Source organism: Anomaloglossus baeobatrachus, chromosome 3 (genome assembly GCF_048569485.1).
Source record: "Anomaloglossus baeobatrachus isolate aAnoBae1 chromosome 3, aAnoBae1.hap1, whole genome shotgun sequence".
Lineage (NCBI taxonomy): Eukaryota > Metazoa > Chordata > Amphibia > Anura > Aromobatidae > Anomaloglossus > Anomaloglossus baeobatrachus.
This window is the reverse complement of record NC_134355.1, coordinates 258205322-258225103: the sequence shown is the minus strand read 5'-3', so window position 1 is coordinate 258225103 and position 19782 is coordinate 258205322. Positions and strand designations below refer to the sequence as shown.

General features: G+C 47.9%; 1 protein-coding gene across 1 annotated transcript in view; it reads right to left on the bottom strand.

The window, feature by feature from the left end:
* Window positions 1-19782, bottom strand: part of TAGAP (T cell activation RhoGTPase activating protein) — a 333251-nt gene that overhangs the window by 32017 nt on the left and 281452 nt on the right. Inside the window, exon 3 of the mRNA XM_075338236.1 lies at window positions 14524-14694. Within this exon, the coding sequence (XP_075194351.1) occupies window positions 14524-14694 (171 nt within the window). The remainder of the gene's footprint in view (window positions 1-14523; window positions 14695-19782) is intronic.

Below are 19782 nucleotides of genomic sequence, written 5' to 3'. Positions count from 1 at the left end.
AAACTTGTAACAGTGCAAGTGGGCAAGGATGATTCTGTACGCCTTCCAGGTAGGAATGACCCCCCCCCCGGGCCCTGACATATATACTGCCCTACAAACACCACCCCCTAACCAGTCACAAGGCCCCAAATCCCTACTGCCCCTATAGCTTCACCCCCTACACTTTTCCTGCACAAAAGTGCAACAGAAACTAACCCTTAAACTGATCCTAAGGCTTAGCATACCTCCTCAGTCATGCTGATCTCCATTGAGCTCCTTTGGGCTGTCCCTTTATTATTGTAGTAGCAGATTATTGATGTCTGCAGTATTACATTTACGTTTTTAAGTAAAATGAACATTCAATCGAATTACATGAGCCATGGATGCGGCGTAGGAATGCAGGTTTGTTGTGTCTTTTTCTTTATTTCTTTTGTTTACTAGTATATCACAAAACACCGATAAAGAAAAGAACTTATTAAAAATATTGTTATATTAGTCACCTATTATCCTATCAATTGTAGCTTGCTTAACTATAGGGATATAATACTAACTAGTAATATCACTTTTTTGCCCATATGTCGCACAATATAGTATAGAAGAAAATAACACATCATTGTCATGACATACAGCATATATTTTATATATATATATATATATATATATATATATATATACTAGCTGTAGTACCCGGGCGTTGCCCGGGATAGTAACTGTCTCTCTGTTTCTCTCCCAGTCTCTGTCTGTGTGTCGCTGTCTGTCTGTCTCGCTGTCTGTCTCTTTCCTTGTCTGTCTGTTTTTATCTCTCTGTCTGTATTTGCATAAGTATGTCTCAATCTCTGTATCTGTCTGTCTCTCTCTCTCTGTCTGTCTCTTTGCCTGTCTGTCTCTTTGCCTGTCTGTCTCCTTGCCCGGCTGTCTTTTTGCCCGGCTGTCTTTTTGCTCGGCTGTCTCTTTGCTCGGCTGTCTCTTTGCTCGGCTGTCTCTTTGCCCAGATGTCTCTTTGCCGGGCTGTCTCTTTGCCTGTCTGTCCCTTTGCCCGGCTGTCTCTTTCCTGATCTGTCTCTTTACCGGTCTGTCTCTTTCCAGGGCTGTCTCTTTCTAGGGCTGTCTCTTTCTAGGGATGTCTATTTACAGGGCTGTCTCTTTGCAGGGCTGTCTTTGCAGGGCTGTCTCTTTCCCGCTCTGTCTCTTGCCAGGTCTGTTTCTTTCGGCATTTGTCTCTTTGCCCGGCTGTCTCTTTGCCCGGCTGTCTCTTTTCAGGGCTGTCTCTTTGCCTGGCTGTCTCTTTGCCCGGTCTGTCTCTTTGCTCGGTCTGTCTCTTTGCCTGATCTGTCTCTATGCCGGTCTGTCTCTTTCCCGGTCTGTCTCTTTCCTGGACTGTCTCTTTCCAGGTCTGTCTCTTTCCAGGTCTGTCTCTTTCTAGGGCTGTCTCTTTCTAGGGCTGTCTTTTTCTAGGGCTGTCTATTTACAGGGCTGTCTCTTTGCCTGGCTGTCTCTTTGCCCGGTCTGTCTCTTTGCTCGGTCTGTCTCTTTGCCTGATCTGTCTCTATGCCGGTCTGTCTCTTTGCCAGTCTGTCTCTTTGCAGGGCTGTCTCTTTCCAGGGCTGTCTCTTTCCAGGTCTGTCTCTTTCCAGGGCTGTCTCTTTCTAGGGCTGTCTTTTTCTAGGGCTGTCTATTTACAGGGCTGTCTCTTTGCAGGGCTGTCTTTGCAGGGCTGTCTCTTTCCCGCTCTGTCTCTTGCCAGGTCTGTTTCTTTCGGCATTTGTCTCTTTGCCCGGCTGTCTCTTTGCCCGGCTGTCTCTTTGCCTGGCTGTCTCTTTGCCCGGTCTGTCTCTTTGCTCGGTCTGTCTCTTTGCCTGATCTGTCTCTATGCCGGTCTGTCTCTTTCCCGGTCTGTCTCTTTCCTGGACTGTCTCTTTCCAGGTCTGTCTCTTTCCAGGTCTGTCTCTTTTCTCATCTGTCTCTTTGCCCGTCTGTCTCTTTGCCAGTCTGTCTCTTTGCAGGGCTGTCTCTTTCCAGGGCTGTCTCTTTCCAGGTCTGTCTCTTTCCAGGGCTGTCTCTTTCTAGGGCTGTCTTTTTCTAGGGCTGTCTATTTACAGGGCTGTCTCTTTGCAGGGCTGTCTTTGCAGGGCTGTCTCTTTCCCGCTCTGTCTCTTGCCAGGTCTGTTTCTTTCGGCATTTGTCTCTTTGCCCGGCTGTCTCTTTGCCCGGCTGTCTATTTGCCTGGCTGTCTCTTTGCCCGGTCTGTCTCTTTGCTCGGTCTGTCTCTTTGCCTGATCTGTCTCTATGCCGGTCTGTCTCTTTCCCGGTCTGTCTCTTTCCTGGACTGTCTCTTTCCAGATCTGTCTCTTTCCAGGTCTGTCTCTTTTCTCATCTGTCTCTTTGCCCGTCTGTCTCTTTGCCAGTCTGTCTCTTTGCAGGGCTGTCTCTTTCCAGGGCTGTCTCTTTCCAGGTCTGTCTCTTTCCAGGGCTGTCTCTTTCTAGGGCTGTCTTTTTCCAGGGCTGTCTCTCTCCAGGGCTGTCTCTCTCCAGGGCTGTCTCTCTCCAAGGCTGTCTCTTTCCAGGGCTGTCTCTTTCCAGGGCTGTCTCTTTGCCCATCTATCTCTTTGCCCATCTATCTCTTTGCCCGTCTGTCTCTTTGCCCGGCTGTCTCTTTGCCTGGCAGTCTCTTTTCAGGGCTGTCTCTTTGCCCGGCTGTCTCTTTGCCCGGTCTGTCTCTTTGCTCGGTCTGTCTCTATCCCGGTCTGTCTCTTTCCCGGTCTGTCTCTTTCCTGGACTGTCTCTTTCCAGATCTGTCTCTTTGCCCATCTGTCTCTTTTCTCATCTGTCTCTTTGCCCGTCTGTCTCTTTGCCAATCTGTCTCTTTCCAGGGCTGTCTCTTTCCAGGGCTGTCTCTTTCCAGGGCTGTCTCTTTCCCCCTCTGTCTCTTTCCAGGTCTGTCTCTTTCCAGGACTGTCTCTCTCCAGGGCTGTCTCTCTCCAGGGCTGTCTCTCTCCAGGGCTGTCTCTTTGCCCATCTGTCTCTTTCCAGGGCTGTCTCTTTGCCCGTCTGTCTCTTTCCAGGGCTGTCTTTCTCCAGGGCTGTTTCTTTCCTGCTCTGTCTCTTTCCCGCTCTGTCTCTTTCCCGGTCTGTCTCTTTCCCGGTCTGTCTCTTTTCAGGTCTGTCTCTTTGCCCAGCTGTCTCTTTCTCCATTTGTCTCTTTCCCTGTCTTTCTCTTTCCCTGTCTTTCTCTTTCCCCGTTTGTCTCTTTCCCTGTGTCTCTTTCACCGTCTGTCTCTGTCTCTGTGTCTTTTTCTGTCTCTCTTTATCCGTCTCACCACCGACATCTTTTTACCTCACACATAAACTTGTTATACTAACAGTTTATTTTGTTTCTATAGCAACCACTGACAGTTGCTATTTATAGCCTGCAGCTCCAACCTCCATTCAGCTTAATGGCTGCAGGCTTTTTGTAGAGTAACTGGAAAGCGCGGGGTTAAATTTTCCCACCCAAACATAGTCTATGACGTTCCCTGAGTCATGTGGAGTGTCTGTGCAAAATTTCGTGATTGGAAATGCGACAGTGCGGATTCCTTTAGTGGACATACACACACACACACACACTGAGCTTTATATAGTAGATTTACATATATACTGTATTATATATTTATATATATATATATATATATATACACATATATATACTGCTCAAAAAAATAAAGGGAACACTTAAACAAGGATTTTCTATTTACCGTAAGTGTTCCCTTCATTTTTTTGAGCAGTATGTATCAGTTTTTCCTGATTCATAGGTCCTTCGCAAAGATTAACCTGCCCAATTCAATTCCAGCCTTGCTGAAGTATCCCCAGATCATCACCAATCCTCCACCAAATTTCACAGTGGGTGCAAGACACTGTCGCCTCTACGCCTCACCAGGTCTCTGTCTAACCATTGGACGACCGGGTGTTGGGCAAAGCTGAAAATTAGGCCTGTTTCACACGTCAGTGATTCTGGTACGTTTGTGCTTTTTTTTCTACGTACCAGAATCACTGACATACGCGGACACATTATAATCAATGGGTCTGCTCACACATCAGTGATTTTTCACTGACCTTGTCTCCGTGCAGCGTACCCGCGTGTCCATGATTGCCGCAAGGAGATGTCGCGGGCGAAGGAGGGGACGCCGCGCTCTCCCACTGCTGCTCGGGTCCGGCCGCCGCGGCTGCGGCGGCCTGCTGCTGCTCGGTGGCTCGAGCGATGAGCCGGATCCCGGGGACTCTAGCGGCGCTCCTCGCCCGTGAGTGAAAGGGGGTTGTTGGGTGTGGGGATGGTTTATTGTCCGTGACGCCACCCACGGTTGTGGTGATTTGTTGGCACCACCGCTGCTCTGTATGGGGATCCCGGGAAGGATGGTATGGAGCAGCCAGTTGTTGTGTTGCCCCTCCGTGGGTAGGGGTTGGTGATCCCGGGGCCCAGTGATGAGATGGGAGATGCAGGGCTTGGTGGGCGCAGGGACGCGGGGGCAGCGCGGTGCCTTGCGGCACTGTGGTATTCACTCAGCCTGAGACGTTGACACAGTTTTTCGGTAAACCACACGGCTGGAAAGACGGTTCCCACGGACGGCTGCACTTGCTCTCCCAGTAGGTAACGGTGATGTCCCTTTGACCTGCACCTAGTGTTTCTGTGTTGGTAGCGATGGGTTCCCACCGGTAACCCGCTCCCCGGCTTGGATATGGGCCGGAGGAGCCCTACTTTGCCCGCAGATGCTGGCCCCGAGGAACTGGTGCCCTGGCGGTGGCGGTGTTCCTCCTTAATGGTTGGAATTTTGCCTTCAGCCGGGACTTGGTTGTTGGGGGATCGACGTCCCCTTCACTGACGGATTCGGCAAATTATGGCGACTCCTAGCCTTGCCGGGGTCCGAGAGGCCCCTGCCCTGGTGCTGACTGTCCTTCGTATATTGCTCCAGACCGCCGGGCCACTACCCGTCCGCGGTCCTTCCAGCAACCTCCGAGCAGTCCCCCTCCAGACTATCACCGTCGTTGCTGACCTTGCTGACACTGTCCTGCACTTAGCCGGACCAACTTCAGGGCTTTCTACGCTTTTTACTCTTTTTCTTCTTTGCTCCACTACCACTTCACTTTCACTTCGCTCCTCTACCACTTCCTTCTACTTTGAACTTCCACTTCTATCTTGCTTCCACTCACTTTCACTTCCCTAACCGAACTCATGTTTTCTCCTTTCTGTCCCTAGCTGGACTGCCTGGTTCTTCCCGCCTCCAGAGCTGTGTATTCCTCGGTGGGCGGAGCCAACTGCCTGGCCCACCCCCTGGTGTGAACATCAGCCCCTGGAGGAAGGCAACAAGGATTTTAGTACCTTTGGTGTTCCTAACTGGGATGTAGGGTGTGGTGGTGTGATGACCTGTGACCCCTGGCTTGCCCAGGGCGTCACATTCCCCCTTAGCAAAATGCAGACCGTCCGCGGGCTGCCCGTCCAACACCGGTTTTATTTTTCTGTAAAAAGGTAAACGGTAACATATAAAGCATAACATCATCCCACAACGGGAGGCACATTTCTTAAACGTTACTAAACGGTTTTACGAGTACGGTTTCCGCCCTCTCCCACCCAAGCAACCTGGCCCTGATGTTGCCCCTAAAGCCCAGGCAGCACCCCTTGACCCAAGTCCAGCACCAGTTACCCGAGTGGGATCTGTCCTTCCCCTCCAGAGGGTAGCTACCGGTTCCTTTGGTGGCTGGGCCCCAGCCTGCTCTGCTGAGGGCCCTCCCTCTAACCTGCCTCTCCGGAGGCGGCAACTGCGGAAAACGGTACGGTAAAACAACTTATTTACAAGCCACTTAACGTTTGTGGTTGCCCTGCAAGTTCACGGGCTTGTCCATGGATAGTTCCCATGCTAACTTTTTTAACGGTCCCCACGGGGACAACGGTGCCGGCTCCGGCCGGTTCAATCACTGTAAATCAGGTCAGGTACACGGTAATCATTTTTACTTATCATTCTCCTTTTAAACTTTTTAAACTTTCAAACAACACTCTGGTGGTCCCAACGGGGACTGGACAACGGTGCTCCGCTGCCCTACTCCGATTCTTCGGCTGCGGTGGACCCATCCTCTTCCGACATGGGCTCGGTGTCAGGCCCGGAATCACTATTGACAGCCTCTGCACCAGGCGGGTGGCTACCAACTGCCGTAGCCTCTAGGCTGGCGACTCTTTTGGCCACAGTCACGAAGGGGGGTACGCCCGACGGGCCAGGCACAGTACGGTGCACGGGTAAGGAGGACAGAGGTGGCATGGGAGCCAGGGGCAGACCGGGTCCCTCAGCCGCAGCGGCCGGTCCCTCGGGGACACAGGGGCGTGGGTCACTCACCAGCTCCTCCATCATGGCCTCCATTCCATATACCCGTGCAACCGCAGCTATATTCTCCACCTGTGCGGTCCACTGCTCCATCAGCCTGCAGATCTGGCTCCGGTAGTGTCGGAAGATCGCTGCCGTTCAGGCCCTCAGCCATGCCGCTGTTCCGGGCACCGGCTCAGTAGCCTCCGCGTAGCTGGGCGGAACAGACATCTCGTTGTAAGGCTCGACAAATCACGGGGTCCCAGCGTCTTGGCTCATACAGCCGCGGGCTACATACATCCAGCCGCCATCGCGTCCCCCTTAGCTTCTTTCCGGCCCCTCCTTTATTGGGGCGGAGTTTTGGCCTTCGCACCTCTGCTACTCGAGAAGACGCTCGAGCGGGAACTTTTCGCGCCAAATATGGCGACTTCTGGAAATTTTCAGCCGGATACCTCCAGCGGTCACAAGGCGCACCTCTACCCAACGGCAGAGCGGTAAGATCCTGTTCGTGACGCCAAGTTGTCGCGGGCGGAGGAGGGGACGCCGCGCTCTCCCACTGCTGCTCGGGTCCGGCCGCCGCAGCTGCGGCGGCCTGCTGCTGCTCGGTGGCTCGAGCGATGAGCCGGATCCCGGGGACTCTAGCGGCGCTCCTCACCCGTGAGTGAAAGGGGGTTGTTGGGTGTGGGGATGGTTTATTGTCCGTGACACCACCCACGGTTGTGGTGATTTGTTGGCACCACCGCTGCTCTGTATGGGGATCCCGGGAAGGATGGTATGGAGCAGCCAGTTGTTGTGTTGCCCCTCCATGGGTAGGGGTTGGTGATCCCGGGGCCCAGTGATGAGATGGGAGATGCAGGGCTTGGTGGGCGCAGGGACGCGGGGGCAGCGCGGTGCCTTGCGGCACTGTGGTACTCACTCAGCCTGAGACGTTGACACAGTTTTTCGGTAAACCACACGGCTGGAAAGACGGTTCCCACGGACGGCTGCACTTGCTCTCCCAGTAGGTAACGGTGATGTCCCTTTGACCTGCACCTAGTGTTTCTGTGTTGGTAGCGATGGGTTCCCACCGGTAACCCGCTCCCTGGCTTGGATATGGGCCGGAGGAGCCCTACTTTGCCCGCAGATGCTGGCCCCGAGAAACTGGTGCCCTGGCGGTGGCGGTGTTCCTCCTTAATGGTTGGACTTTTGCCTTCAGTCAGGACTTGGTTGTTGGGGGATCGACGTCCCCTTCACTGACGGATTCGGCAAATTATGGCGACTCCTAGCCTTGCCGGGGTCCGAGAGGCCCCTGCCCTGGTGCTGACTGTCCTTCGTATACTGCTCCAGACCGCCGGGCCACTACCCGTCCGCGGTCCTTCCAGCAACCTCCGAGCAGTCCCCCTCCAGACTATCACCGTCGTTGCTGACCTTGCTGACACTGTCCTGCACTTAGCCGGACCAACTTCAGGGCTTTCTACGCTCACTTTTACTCTTTTTCTTCTTTGCTCCACTACCACTTCACTTTCACTTAGCTCCTCTACCACTTCCTTCTACTTTGAACTTCCACTTCTATCTTGCTTCCACTCACTTTCACTTCCCTAACCGAACTCATGTTTTCTCCTTTCTGTCCCTAGCTGGACTGCCTGGTTCTTCCCGCCTCCAGAGCTGTGTATTCCTCGGTGGGCGGAGCCAACTGCCTGGCCCACCCCCTGGTGTGAACATCAGCCCCTGGTGGAAGGCAACAAGGATTTTAGTAGCTTTGGTGTTCCTAACTGGGATGTAGGGTGTGGTGGTGTGATGACCTGTGACCCCTGGCTTGCCCAGGGCGTCACAGAGACATGTCCATTTTTTTCTGGCATCACTGATCTCCCACGGACCACGCAGTGGTGTTATCCGTGAAACACGTGCCAGAAAAAAACGTGCATATAAAATAAAAATCATTTTTACTCACCCAGCTTCAGCGGCGCTCTGTGCAGCCTGTTCTGCCTGCTGCTTCTGAGCCACCTCATTACTGTTGTGCATATTCATGAATGCACGACACAGCCGACCCGGAAGCAGCTGCTGTGGGGGTCAGCGCCGGCCGGATGCTGCACCACGGGAGCGTTCACCACCATGGAGAGCGGGAGCGGGCACAGGTGAGTTAATCTCTATGAGCAATCACGGACCACGGAGCCCGGTTGCACTTAGACAACCCACGTGTGCCGTGAATCACGGCACACGGAGGGACATGTGTGTGTTTTACACGTCAGTGAAGAACGTCTGTGTTTTTCACTGATATGTGAAACGGGCCTTAGGTAATGAAAATTCAGCAAACATCTTTGTGAAGGACGTATGACTCAAGCCGCATACAAGGTTATCCTTGAAAAACAGTTGCTTCCTTCTGCTCAGGCAATGATCCCCAACTCTGAGGTCTGGTTTTTCCAGCAGGACAATGTGCCATGCCACACAGCTAGGTCAATCAATGTGTGGATGAAGGAACACCACATCAAAACCCTGTGATGGCCAGTCCAATCTCAAGACCTGAACCCCATTGAAACTTCTGGAATGTAATCAAGAGGAAGATGGATAGTCACAAGCCATCAAACAAAGAAGAACTGCTTAAATTTTGGCACCAGGAGTGGCATAAGGTCACCCAAAAGCAGTGTGAAAGACTGGTGGAAAGTATGCGAAGACGCATGAAAGCGGTGATTACAAAGCATGGTTATTCCACAAAATATTGATTTCTGAACTCTTCCTGAGGTAGAACATTATTAGTATTGTTGTTTCTAAGTGATTATGAACTTATTTTCTTTCCATTATTTGAGGTCTTAAATCACTGCATTTTTTTTGTTATTCTGACCATTTCCCACTTTCAGAAAATAGATACAAAATGTATTGCTTGGAAATTCGGAGACGTTGTCAGGAGTTTATAGAATAAAAGAACAATTTACATTTTACTCAAAAATATACCTATAAAGAGAAAAATCAGAAAACTGAAAATTTGGAAGTGGTCTCTTAATTTTTGCCAGAGCTGTAATTGGCACCACTAATGTATCCTCTAATGTTACTATTCATCCATTCCCTAGGTATATGGATTTAGGGGGAAAAAAATTACCCCAATATCCCTAGGGTTCTAATCACAAATGACTATATTTAATAACCCCGCATCCCTCTCCTCCTACCATCATAAGAGGATAGCATCTCTCGGATAATGATGGTTATAGAAGTGGTAACAGGTGTAAATATGCAGTAATTAAGAAGAGGGCTTCGTAGTAAATGAATTCATTTGACAGAATACAACTAGACAATAACATTTGGTTACTTTGGTGTAGTGGATAAGATGCTCGGAGTAAGTGACCTAAGAATACTGTTACCCTGCTAGTTTCACTTTCCAGCCAGTATCGGTTTCCTTTAGCAGCTATTTCAAAATCTGGCAGTTACAATAAGGAACTCAGCAGTCATTATCTTTTCGCCATAAGGGTTTTTCATCTTTCTTTTACACAATAGTTTCTTATGAAAAAAAAAAAAAAGAATTGTAAGACTAACAACCTGACCTTGGCTGGAGTGTAGCATTACAGTTTAGGTTTGCTGACACTAACGTACAAATCAGACGAATGCAATCTGATAAAAAATTAGATTGCACTCATACAAATGTTATTGAATGTGTCAGTGCTGATCTGCAATTATTTCCTCGGCTGTTTTCAGGAGACTCACCTATTCAAGTCTATTGGTGCGAGAGAAAAAAACAGATGGCACACAAACTATTTAAGTCTATGCTAGGCAAGAAAAACTTTGCACAGTCGCATAGCACTCACATGGCATATGGAATACCAAACAGATTTCATTCGATCCACTTCTGTGGATGAAAACTGGACTGATGTTTTCATACACTAGTGTGAAAGTACTCTTACATTTAATTCAATAGAGTCTGCATTAGAGGAGTAAATTGAACTTTGTCGTTCCCTTAGCAAGGTTTCCAACAGGGTCTTCAATTTTTTAAAGCATCACTACAGCATTTTGTAGGGGTTTTAGTGCTGAAGCGACACTTTAAAGCCTGCTTTACACGTTGCAATTTTGCATACGATATCGTATGCGGTTTGCAACGCCCCCATCGAATGTGTGGCACGTTCAATTTGTTGAACGTGCCGCACAAACGATTAACCCCCGTCACACGTACTTACCCGTCCATACAACCTCGATGTGGGCGGTGAACGTCCACTTCCTGGAGTAGGAGGGATGTTCGGCGTCACATCGACGTCACGTGGCAGCCAGCCAATAGAAGCGGAGGGGCGGAGATGAGCGGAACGTAAACATCCCGCCCACCTCTTTCCTTCCACATTGCCGGCTGGAGCCGCGGGAGGCAGGTAAGATCTGAAGTTATGTCACAAGCCATCAATACAAGTCTATGAGAGTTAGGACAAGGCTATCATAGAGTTTTATTGCTTTGTGACCTCCGGTGCGCTCCATGAAACAGCGGAGCTGTCGGTAAGTCGCAGATTGCCAGAGACCAACTAAAGTGATGCTAGAAAACAATGACGGTGGTAGTAGATCAATATAAGACCAGGGGCAGGGGACTTACATTTAAAGCACCACTCCAGTGCTAAAATAAAAAAAAATGCTGAAGTGGTGCTTTAATAGTTGTGACTGCAACCTCTGCACACACTACTGTATAGTTACACCCCTGGGGAGATGACACATGAGGCACCCTCCCTGATCCCTGCTTGGCAATCCTACTGTTAGTGCGCAGTGCCACAGTACACGGTGGCATTCAAAAACCAGCTCCACCCCCACAGTGATGTCTCTTGTGGGGGCGGGACTGGTCTCTTCATGCCGTTGGGTATTGTGTCACCATGCTATAACAGTGCATGTTGCTCTGTGCTGCCTGCTGTACTGATCTGAGTCGGCAACACAAAGCATACTAACTGTGCAAATCACACAATGACAGCATATGGGCATCACTGATGATGCTTCGCTTCAGGGAGGGGGCAAAAGCAGTGTCAGTGACTGCAGCCTTTTCTCCCTGATGGCGCTTTGTTTGAGTATCCCAACATTTATTTCTAGAGCTGTGTGGGGAGTATTATACTTTATGGAGGGCTATGTGGGGAGCTATTATATTGTTTGACCAAAAATCTATGACAGTACCTACTTGCTGTACATTTCTGTCACTGGGTAGCAGACTTGCCTTTTTCATTAAGAGGCAATCAAGTCAGTTTACTCTAGTGATCACTTCTTTGAGACAGGTATGTCTTAATGAATCATCATTAAAGTACTGTATATTATAGAGAATCTACATGTAAATGTGCCGCCCCCGTGCCAGCAGCCGGTGCTGCTCGGATCCGGATCTATGGTATGGCTCGAGGGGTTCTCCAGACCCGGGGGTCGCGTGGACACTTCAAATGAAAGGGGACGTATATATACGGGGATTTGCAATAAACTGTCTGTGACACCACCCACGGTGTGTGGTGAGATGTAGCACCACCGCTGCTGTTGTGGGATACCCGGGGGAGATGTGATGGCAGTTGGATGTTAACCCCTCCATGGGTAGGGATGGATGCCCCGGGGCCCAGTGTTGTGCAAGGTTGCAGGGATCAGCACACTTACAGTTCGGTTGTCCTGGTGCTGGATGAAGTTGCACTGATGTGTGGAGTCAGTAAACACACTTTTGGTAAACCAAGGTGATAGTGGCCGGCCTCCACAGACGGGTGTATCTGGTCCCACACCCGGGCTAGTAATCAATGCCTTTCTCCTCTGCACTTCGTGTTTTTCTGAGATAGACTTCCCGGTGTGTAACACGGGAGTCCGCTCCCAGTCCTTTGGTTGGGAGCCGTGCCCGTCAGATGCTGACCCGTGGGATCTACTGGGCCCTGGCGGATGCCCTATCCCTCTCTGTGGGTGGTTGTCTACTTTTCGGGCCTTAGGTTGGGACAGGACCTAAAATCCTGCCCTCAATTGGTTAATTAGCTAGGCCGTTGGTGCCGGTCCTGGCTTCAGGGTCCACGTACCCCCTTTTGTGCGCGGTTTCCGGGTCGGGTCTCCGGTGTCGGTACCGGCGGGCTACAACCCTGCCCCGGTCCACCACGGATCTCTGGCAGCCGTCTTCCCCTCTCCTGCTGGCTCTGACTACTGTCTGCCACCTAGCCAATGCACCAGGGCTCCAACCCTGGGGCAGCTGCTCTTTGTACTTGAGCTACAGCCTGCACTCCACTTCACAACTCACTGTTTTCATGCCCCCGGTTCTCCAGACCCCTACGTGGGCGTTCTCCATCCGCCTGGTCCTGCCCACTGGTGTGTCTATCCTTCCCTGAGGGGGTGACCAGGGTTTCAGGTCGGCTATTTTAACCCTGTGTGGGAGAAGTGTTGTGCGGGGGCCTAAACTGTGTGACTACCTGGTTTTGCCAGGGCGTCACATAAATTTACTGGACATAACAAAAAAAGATCAACGGATAAGTGGGCATTAGCGAAAAGTCTGTAAATGGATTAAGGTGGGACTAACCCCTGTTACGTATACATACGACAGTATGTTCTTCTACTGTGGCGCCCCTGACCTGGTCAGGCACCACAGAGTATTGCACCCATGCTGGGGCAGTGCTTCCAGGTAATCTCCAAAGGCCAGGATGAGGTGTGCACATACAAACACATAGCAACCAGGTCTCCCACACCATTAGAAGGGACCCTTGGGTAGCCCTGAAGGGGTTAACTTTCAATTCCCTGCAAAGAGTGTAGAGGAGGGGCTGGAAGCTAGATGCATCAGACACAGGAAGAGGAGGTGGAGCGAGCAGTCTAGAGCAGAGTGTTGAGGAGTGTGGAAGGGAGCAGGCGTACACCCCTTCTAGCCAGACCCTGCGGAGTGTGGTAGCTGTTAACGGGGGAGAACGGGTATTCTGTGGGTCAGCCTGAAAGACACCTACAGAGAGGTGGCTGAGTACGGAGTATTCCGGCACGCACGGGGATACAGGTCCCCAGAGCAGAAATCTAATCATCTGGAGCTGCTCAACCTGCCGGCGAGGGTACTTGCGGTACCTCTCCAGAAACACAGAGTCCGAGCCCAAGCAGCAATGAGGGGAACCACAAGGAGATAGGGCCAGAAGCCATCTCACCAAGGTCTACTCTGCCAGCAGACGGGCCATAGAGGGGAGCGGGGTCAGAAACAGCTTCCCTGGAGGAATCCCACCATACTACAAGTAATGGGTCCTCCTAAACAAAAAGGAGTGCAAGGAAGGTGAGTTGATAGCTACCTTCAGAACGGCCTTCAGGAATTCCTGGTTCCACCTGGTTATCACAGTGTCGCCCAGGCATCTCTCAGAAACAACCAAAAAGTGAGTAAACAAGTTAAAAGACTTACTGGACTGTGTTTGAGTCATTCTGCGACCTGTGGTTCCACACATATACACCCGAGCCCCCGGGGCCAGCCTCACTCTCGGGAGGCCGCACCACCCGACTGCAATACCATCAGCCCCAGACGCTCGTTAAACTGCAGTGGACGTCACCCATCCCTGACCGCAAATACCGAGAGTGGCATCACGACTACATATAAAGAAAACCTGACTGACCTGTTGCCAGAAGGTATCTTTCCCCAAGAGCCGTCCCTGCGGTGTCATGCTGCGGCGCTGTGGTGGGCGACTCACTACCCTTAGGTGGTATAGACTCCTGAATTGGAGTCAGTGATAGTTGTGCATCATATATGACAATTAACCTGAGAATATCACTGTACACAATGTTTTTGCACTTTTTTGTCTAGATGTTTGCTTGTTTTATGCTTTTTTTTTTTTAATCACTTTTTTATGTAGTCGTTGCTCTCTTTTCTTTAGTTTCCCATTGTGGAAGAGGTTAAGGCTTTTGGATGTCTTTACCGGATTCATCATTTGTGACTGTTGCAAAAGTCACTGAAATTTTTTAAACAAATGTACTCTCATTCACCACACCTGGAGTGAATTTATGTATGACAGTGAATTTTTTAGCAAGTTTTGCATCATCTTAAGAAACATGCAACTTTTTTGTGCTAGAACTTTGCAAAAAAAGGCTTAAGAGCAAAATTAAGACCATCTCTGAGTTTGCCCAAAAATCATGAACCAAGTCAATTTTAATAAATTTGGCTTTAACACACCAATGAATTCCACACGGCAAGAAAAATTAACGTATAAAACAATGCAAATTATGAATTGGAGCCATAGTAGCCAATGCTTTATAAATTTTTGGTAAGGCTTGAAATTAGTAGTTTTATCATGAATATAACAATAAAAGCATTAAAGGATATAAATCTTACTTAAGTTTTGCGATTATGATCATATCACTGAAGAGAAAAAGATATCTTTCTTTTGTCTTGAAATCTTGTGTCATTTGTACAGATTCATGCAAAATCATCTCGGAGTCTTCATTTGATAGGCCCACGACAAAAGGGCATTGCTCAATTGATATGGAACAGCCACTGTTCTCCCTAGAATTATAGAAACCATGACAAATTAAATAGAAACAATAACATTTTTCTACAACTCTTTATTGGAGTGAGTACCACTGCTTTACAAGAACTATATACCATATTTTTCATTTTATAAGATGCACCCCAAATTTATAAATGAAAAAGTAAAAAAAAATAAATGAGGTACGTCTTATACTTCGGTGATGCTTTACCGGAAAGTGGGTGGCAGCGGTGGTGGAGCAGGATCACAGAAGGCAGGTGTGGTGCTGGAGTAGGGTGATGCTGCATGCGCTGTGGTGGGGGCTATGCTGGCTGTGGTGGGGGCTGTGCTGGCAGCAGTGGGGGCTGTGATGGTAGAGGTGGGGCCTATGTTGGCAGCAGTTGGGCTGTGCTGGCTGTGTAGAACAGAGTGGTGGGAGTGTCCCAGATGCTCCATCTCTATTAACTGTCCTTGTGGACAGCTATATTTAGGTAGGGGGTTTCAGGTTTACTATCCCCTTAGATATTTACCACTGGGTCATCATTAAATTATGATTAATATACTTTGATCAGGGCCATGGGCTAAATGCACATATTATTATGGTACATACCATAACCCAGCAGGAAGTACGCCGCCGCCTCGAAATCACTAAGGTTGACAAATCTCCGGGCCCGGATGGCATACACCCCAGAGTACTACAGGAATTGAGTTCTGTGATAGATAGACCATTATTTTTAATCTTCTCAGATTCCTTAATAACAGGGTCGGTACCGCAGGACTGGCGCATAGCAAATGTGGTGCCAATATTCAAAAAGGGGACAAAAACTGAGCCGGGAAATTATAGGCCAGTAAGTTTAACCTCTACGGTTGGTAAAATCCTTGAGGGTTTCTTGAGAGATGCTATACTGGAGTATCTCAAGAAAAATAACTTTATGACAGAGTATCAACATGGGTTTATGAGGGATCGATCCTGTCAAACTAATTTGATCAGCTTCTATGAAGAGGTAAGTTCAAGCCTGGACCAGGGAAATGCAGTGGATGTTGTGTATATGGACTTTTCAAAAGCTTTTGATACGGTGCCACACAAAAGGTTAGTACATAAAATGAGAATAATGGGGATAGGGGAAAATATGTGTAACTGGGTTAAAAACTGGCTCAGTGATAGGAAACAAAGGGTGGTTATTAATGGTACGTACTCGGACTGGGTCTCAGTTCATAGTGGGGTACCACAGGGGTCAGTATTGGGCCCGCTTCTTTTCAACATATTTATAAATGACCTTGTTGGGGGCATGCGGAGTAGAATTTCAATATTTGCAGATGATACTAAACTCTGCAGGGTAATCAATACAGAGGAGGATAATTTTATATTACAGGGAGATTTATGTAAATTGGAGGATTGGGCTGAGAAGTGGCAATTGAAGTTTAATGTAGATAAATGTAAGGTCATGCACTTGGGTAGAGGAAATAACATTTATGATTATGTACTTAATTGTAGGACACTGGGTAAAACAGACACAGAAAAAGACTTGGGTGTATGGGTGGATGGTAAACTTCACTTTAGTGGACAGTGTCAGGCAGCTGCTGCCAGGGCTAATAAAATAATGGGATGTATTAAAAGAGGTATAAGTGTTCATGAAAAAAATATAGTTCTACCTCTGTACAAGTCACTAGTGCGACCGCACTTAGAATACTGTGTACAATTCTGGTCACCGATATATAAGAAGGACATAGCTGAACTGGAGAGGGTGCAGAGAAGAGCGACCAAGATTATTAGAGGAATGGGTGGGCTGCAATACCAAGACAGGTTATTAAACTTGGGGTTATTTAGTTTGGAAAAACGAAGGCTTAGGGGGGATCTAATCACAATGTATAAATATATGAGGGGACAGTACAGAGACCTTTCCAAAGATCTTTTTACACCTAGGCCTGCGACTGGAACACGGGGGCATCCGCTACGTCTTGAGGAAAGAAGGTTTAATCATAATCACAGACGAGGATTCTTTACTGTACGAGCAGTGAGACTATGGAACTCTCTGCCGCATGATGTTGTAATGAGTGATTCACTACTAACATTTAAGCAGAGCCTGGACGCCTTTCTTGAAAAATTTAATATTACCAGTTATGTATATTAGATTTTATGACAGGGTATTGATCCAGGGAACTAGTCTGATTGCCGGATGTGGAGTCAGGAAGGACATTTTTTCCCCATTGGAACTTGTTTGCCACATTGGGTTTTTTTTTGCCTTCCTCTGGATCAACATGTTAGGCTACGGGTTGAACTAGATGGACTAAGGCTATGTTCGCACGTTGCGTTTTTTACCGCATTTCTGCAGCGTTTTTGGCAGCAGCGTTTTTGGGCAAAAATGCATGCGTTTTTGATTTCCAGCAAAGTCTATGGGAAAAGCAGAAATCCTGTCTGCACTTTGCTTTTTTTTCTGCAGCGTTTAATTTGCATATTTGTGGTCAAAAACCATGCTGAAAAAGAAGCAGCATGTCAGTTGTTTTTGCCATTTCTGCAGCGTTTCCTTAACATTGGAGTCAATGAGAAATGGCAAAAAGCAACCAAAATGACAATTCCTGCGTTTTTCATGCTTTTTACCTGCTTTTCCACTGCGTTTTTAGCTCAAAAAACGCATGCTTTTCTGGGGAAAAATTAATGGGTTCTAATGTTCCTTTACACACACACAATAACCGAAAATTTAAATGTAAAAAAATAATAAACTTTAGCTATTTTTCTGTTAAAATGTGCATAACCACTATTATTACATTAAAATTGATAATTTCCCATATAATTCTATTAAAAGTTAATTTTAAATTTTTTTTCTCTTTTTCCATTCTTTTTGACTAATTCAACTTTATTTCTCAGTGTCTTGATCTCAAAAACGCATCTGCAGAAACGCAGGTGAAAACGCAGGTAAAAAGCGCTAAAAACGCACTAAAAACGCGGTAAAAACGCATGCGTTTTTAGCGCTAAAAAATGGTCAAAAGCCATTTGGTCAAAAACCAAGGGAAGGAAAACGTGCAGAATAAACTGCAGGTACACCGACGCAACGTGCGGACATAGCCTTAGAGTCTCCCTTCAAACTTAAAAACTATGATACTATGATACTATGATACCTCTTCTGGATACAGACACCAGGGTGGGTGCATCATATATGGTCGGTGTAAACAGATATGACATGCTCATCTGATTATGTATTGATATTATTATACTTGTGGTTTTAGCACATAATCTTGTGCTAATGCTTGTGTTTCGTCTTCCTCTGACTTGTGCATATATACTGTATATGTCGAGCACTCTTGTATACCATATGGTTGGTTGAGGTGCATGTGATATGTTCATTTGATTATATATTGATATCATGAATTCATTACAATTCTGTTAGCATATAATTCTGTGTTAAATTTGTATACAACGTTATTTTTCAACCTATATATACATATATATCGTGCCCTCTTGATGACATTGGGATTCATTGGTACGTGGGATTTTGTGTGCTGATTTTATGGTTTTTAATGATTTTTGTCAATAAAGTCCTTGTTACAATTTTATATATCAGGTGTGCTTGCTGATTATGCAGTGTTTTTTCTCTTCTCTTGTTTTGTTCTCATGATTCACTGCATGGTATAGCACCAGAGAGTCATTTTCAAATAATATTATTGTTGCGGTGCACCCCATTTTTTCTTATACACACACGCATAGCACAGACATGTATACAACAAGCACACACACATAGCACACACAATGCATATTACACACACGTTACACACATAGGCGGATTGTAATGAGGGCAATCTGGGCTACCGCCCGGGGCCTGAGGCTTCAGGGGGCCCTTGCTCAGATTGCCATCATCTATTATCAGCGGTGGTCCGTGAGCGATGTGATTCCTGCTGTGCAGTATCAGTTGCGGAGCGGTAGAAAACCCCTGTGGCCAGGCTAGAATGTACTTGTTGCTGTGAGGTGATCATGTGACCGGAAGGGGCGGTGCTTCCTCGTCCAGTGCAATCACTGATCGGAGTTTACTGTGGCTGGTGGAGGAAGTGAATTAAGTGAGGATCTGCAGCGTGGATCAAGGTGCTTTGTATAGAGGATTATTAGGGTGATAAATGTTAGGTGATGCCTGTTTTGTTTTATTTTTTGTGGAGGGGGGCGGGAACATTTAGGTCCTGCAAAGGAACCTGCTACAATGAACAGTGAATGGCCGCGGGAAGGGGGGTGTTAAAAAAAAAAATCCTAGTGTGAAAGCAGCCTTAATCAGAGAGAGAGAGAGGTTTTTTTTGTTAAAAAATCCTAGTGTTAAAGCAGCCTTTTAGGCGGCTTTCACACTACGTTTTTTTTTAACATGCGTCCTGAACGTTTTTTTAACGCAAAAATGGATCCAGTGCAAATGCGTTTTCATTTTAATGCATTTGCTCTGGACTCGCGTCAACATGCGTTCACCTGCGTTTGCATGCGTTAGTGTCAGGATCCAGCGACTTGCAGTATTTTAACATTTTTCAAAAACGCTACTTGTAACGTTTTTGAGCTGCGTCCAAATATTGCAAGTCGCTGGATCCTGATTAAACAGCACGCAAACGCATGTGAACGCTGGCATGCTGATGAACAGGATCCTGTTTGGCCAGAAATCAGCCTGGCATGATCACAGTCTCTCTCTTTCTCTATCTTCTCTCCCCTCTCCTCTCTTCTCCTCTCCTTTCTTCTCCTCTCTCCTCTCTCTTCTCCCCTCCCCCCTCACCTCTCCCCTCCCCTCCCCTCTCCCCTCTCTCCTCTCCTCTTCTCTCTCCTCTCCTCTTCTCTCTCCTCTCCTCTTCTCTCTCCTCTCCTCTTCTCTCTCCTCTCCTCTCTCCTGTTTTCTCTCCTCTCCTCTTCTCTCTCTCTTCTCTCTTCTCTTCTCTCTCCTCTCTCCTCTCTCCTCTCTTCTCTCTCCTCTCTTCTCTCTTCTCTCTCCTTTCTCCTCTCTTCTCTGCTCTTTTCTCTTCTCTCCTCCCCTCTCTTCTCCCCTCTTTTCTCTCCTCTCTTCCTCTCTCTTCTCTCTCCTCTCCTCCCCTCTTCTCTCTCCTCTCCTCCCCTCTCTTCTCTCTCCTCTCCTCCCCTCTCTTCTCTCACCTCTCCTCCCCTCTCTTCT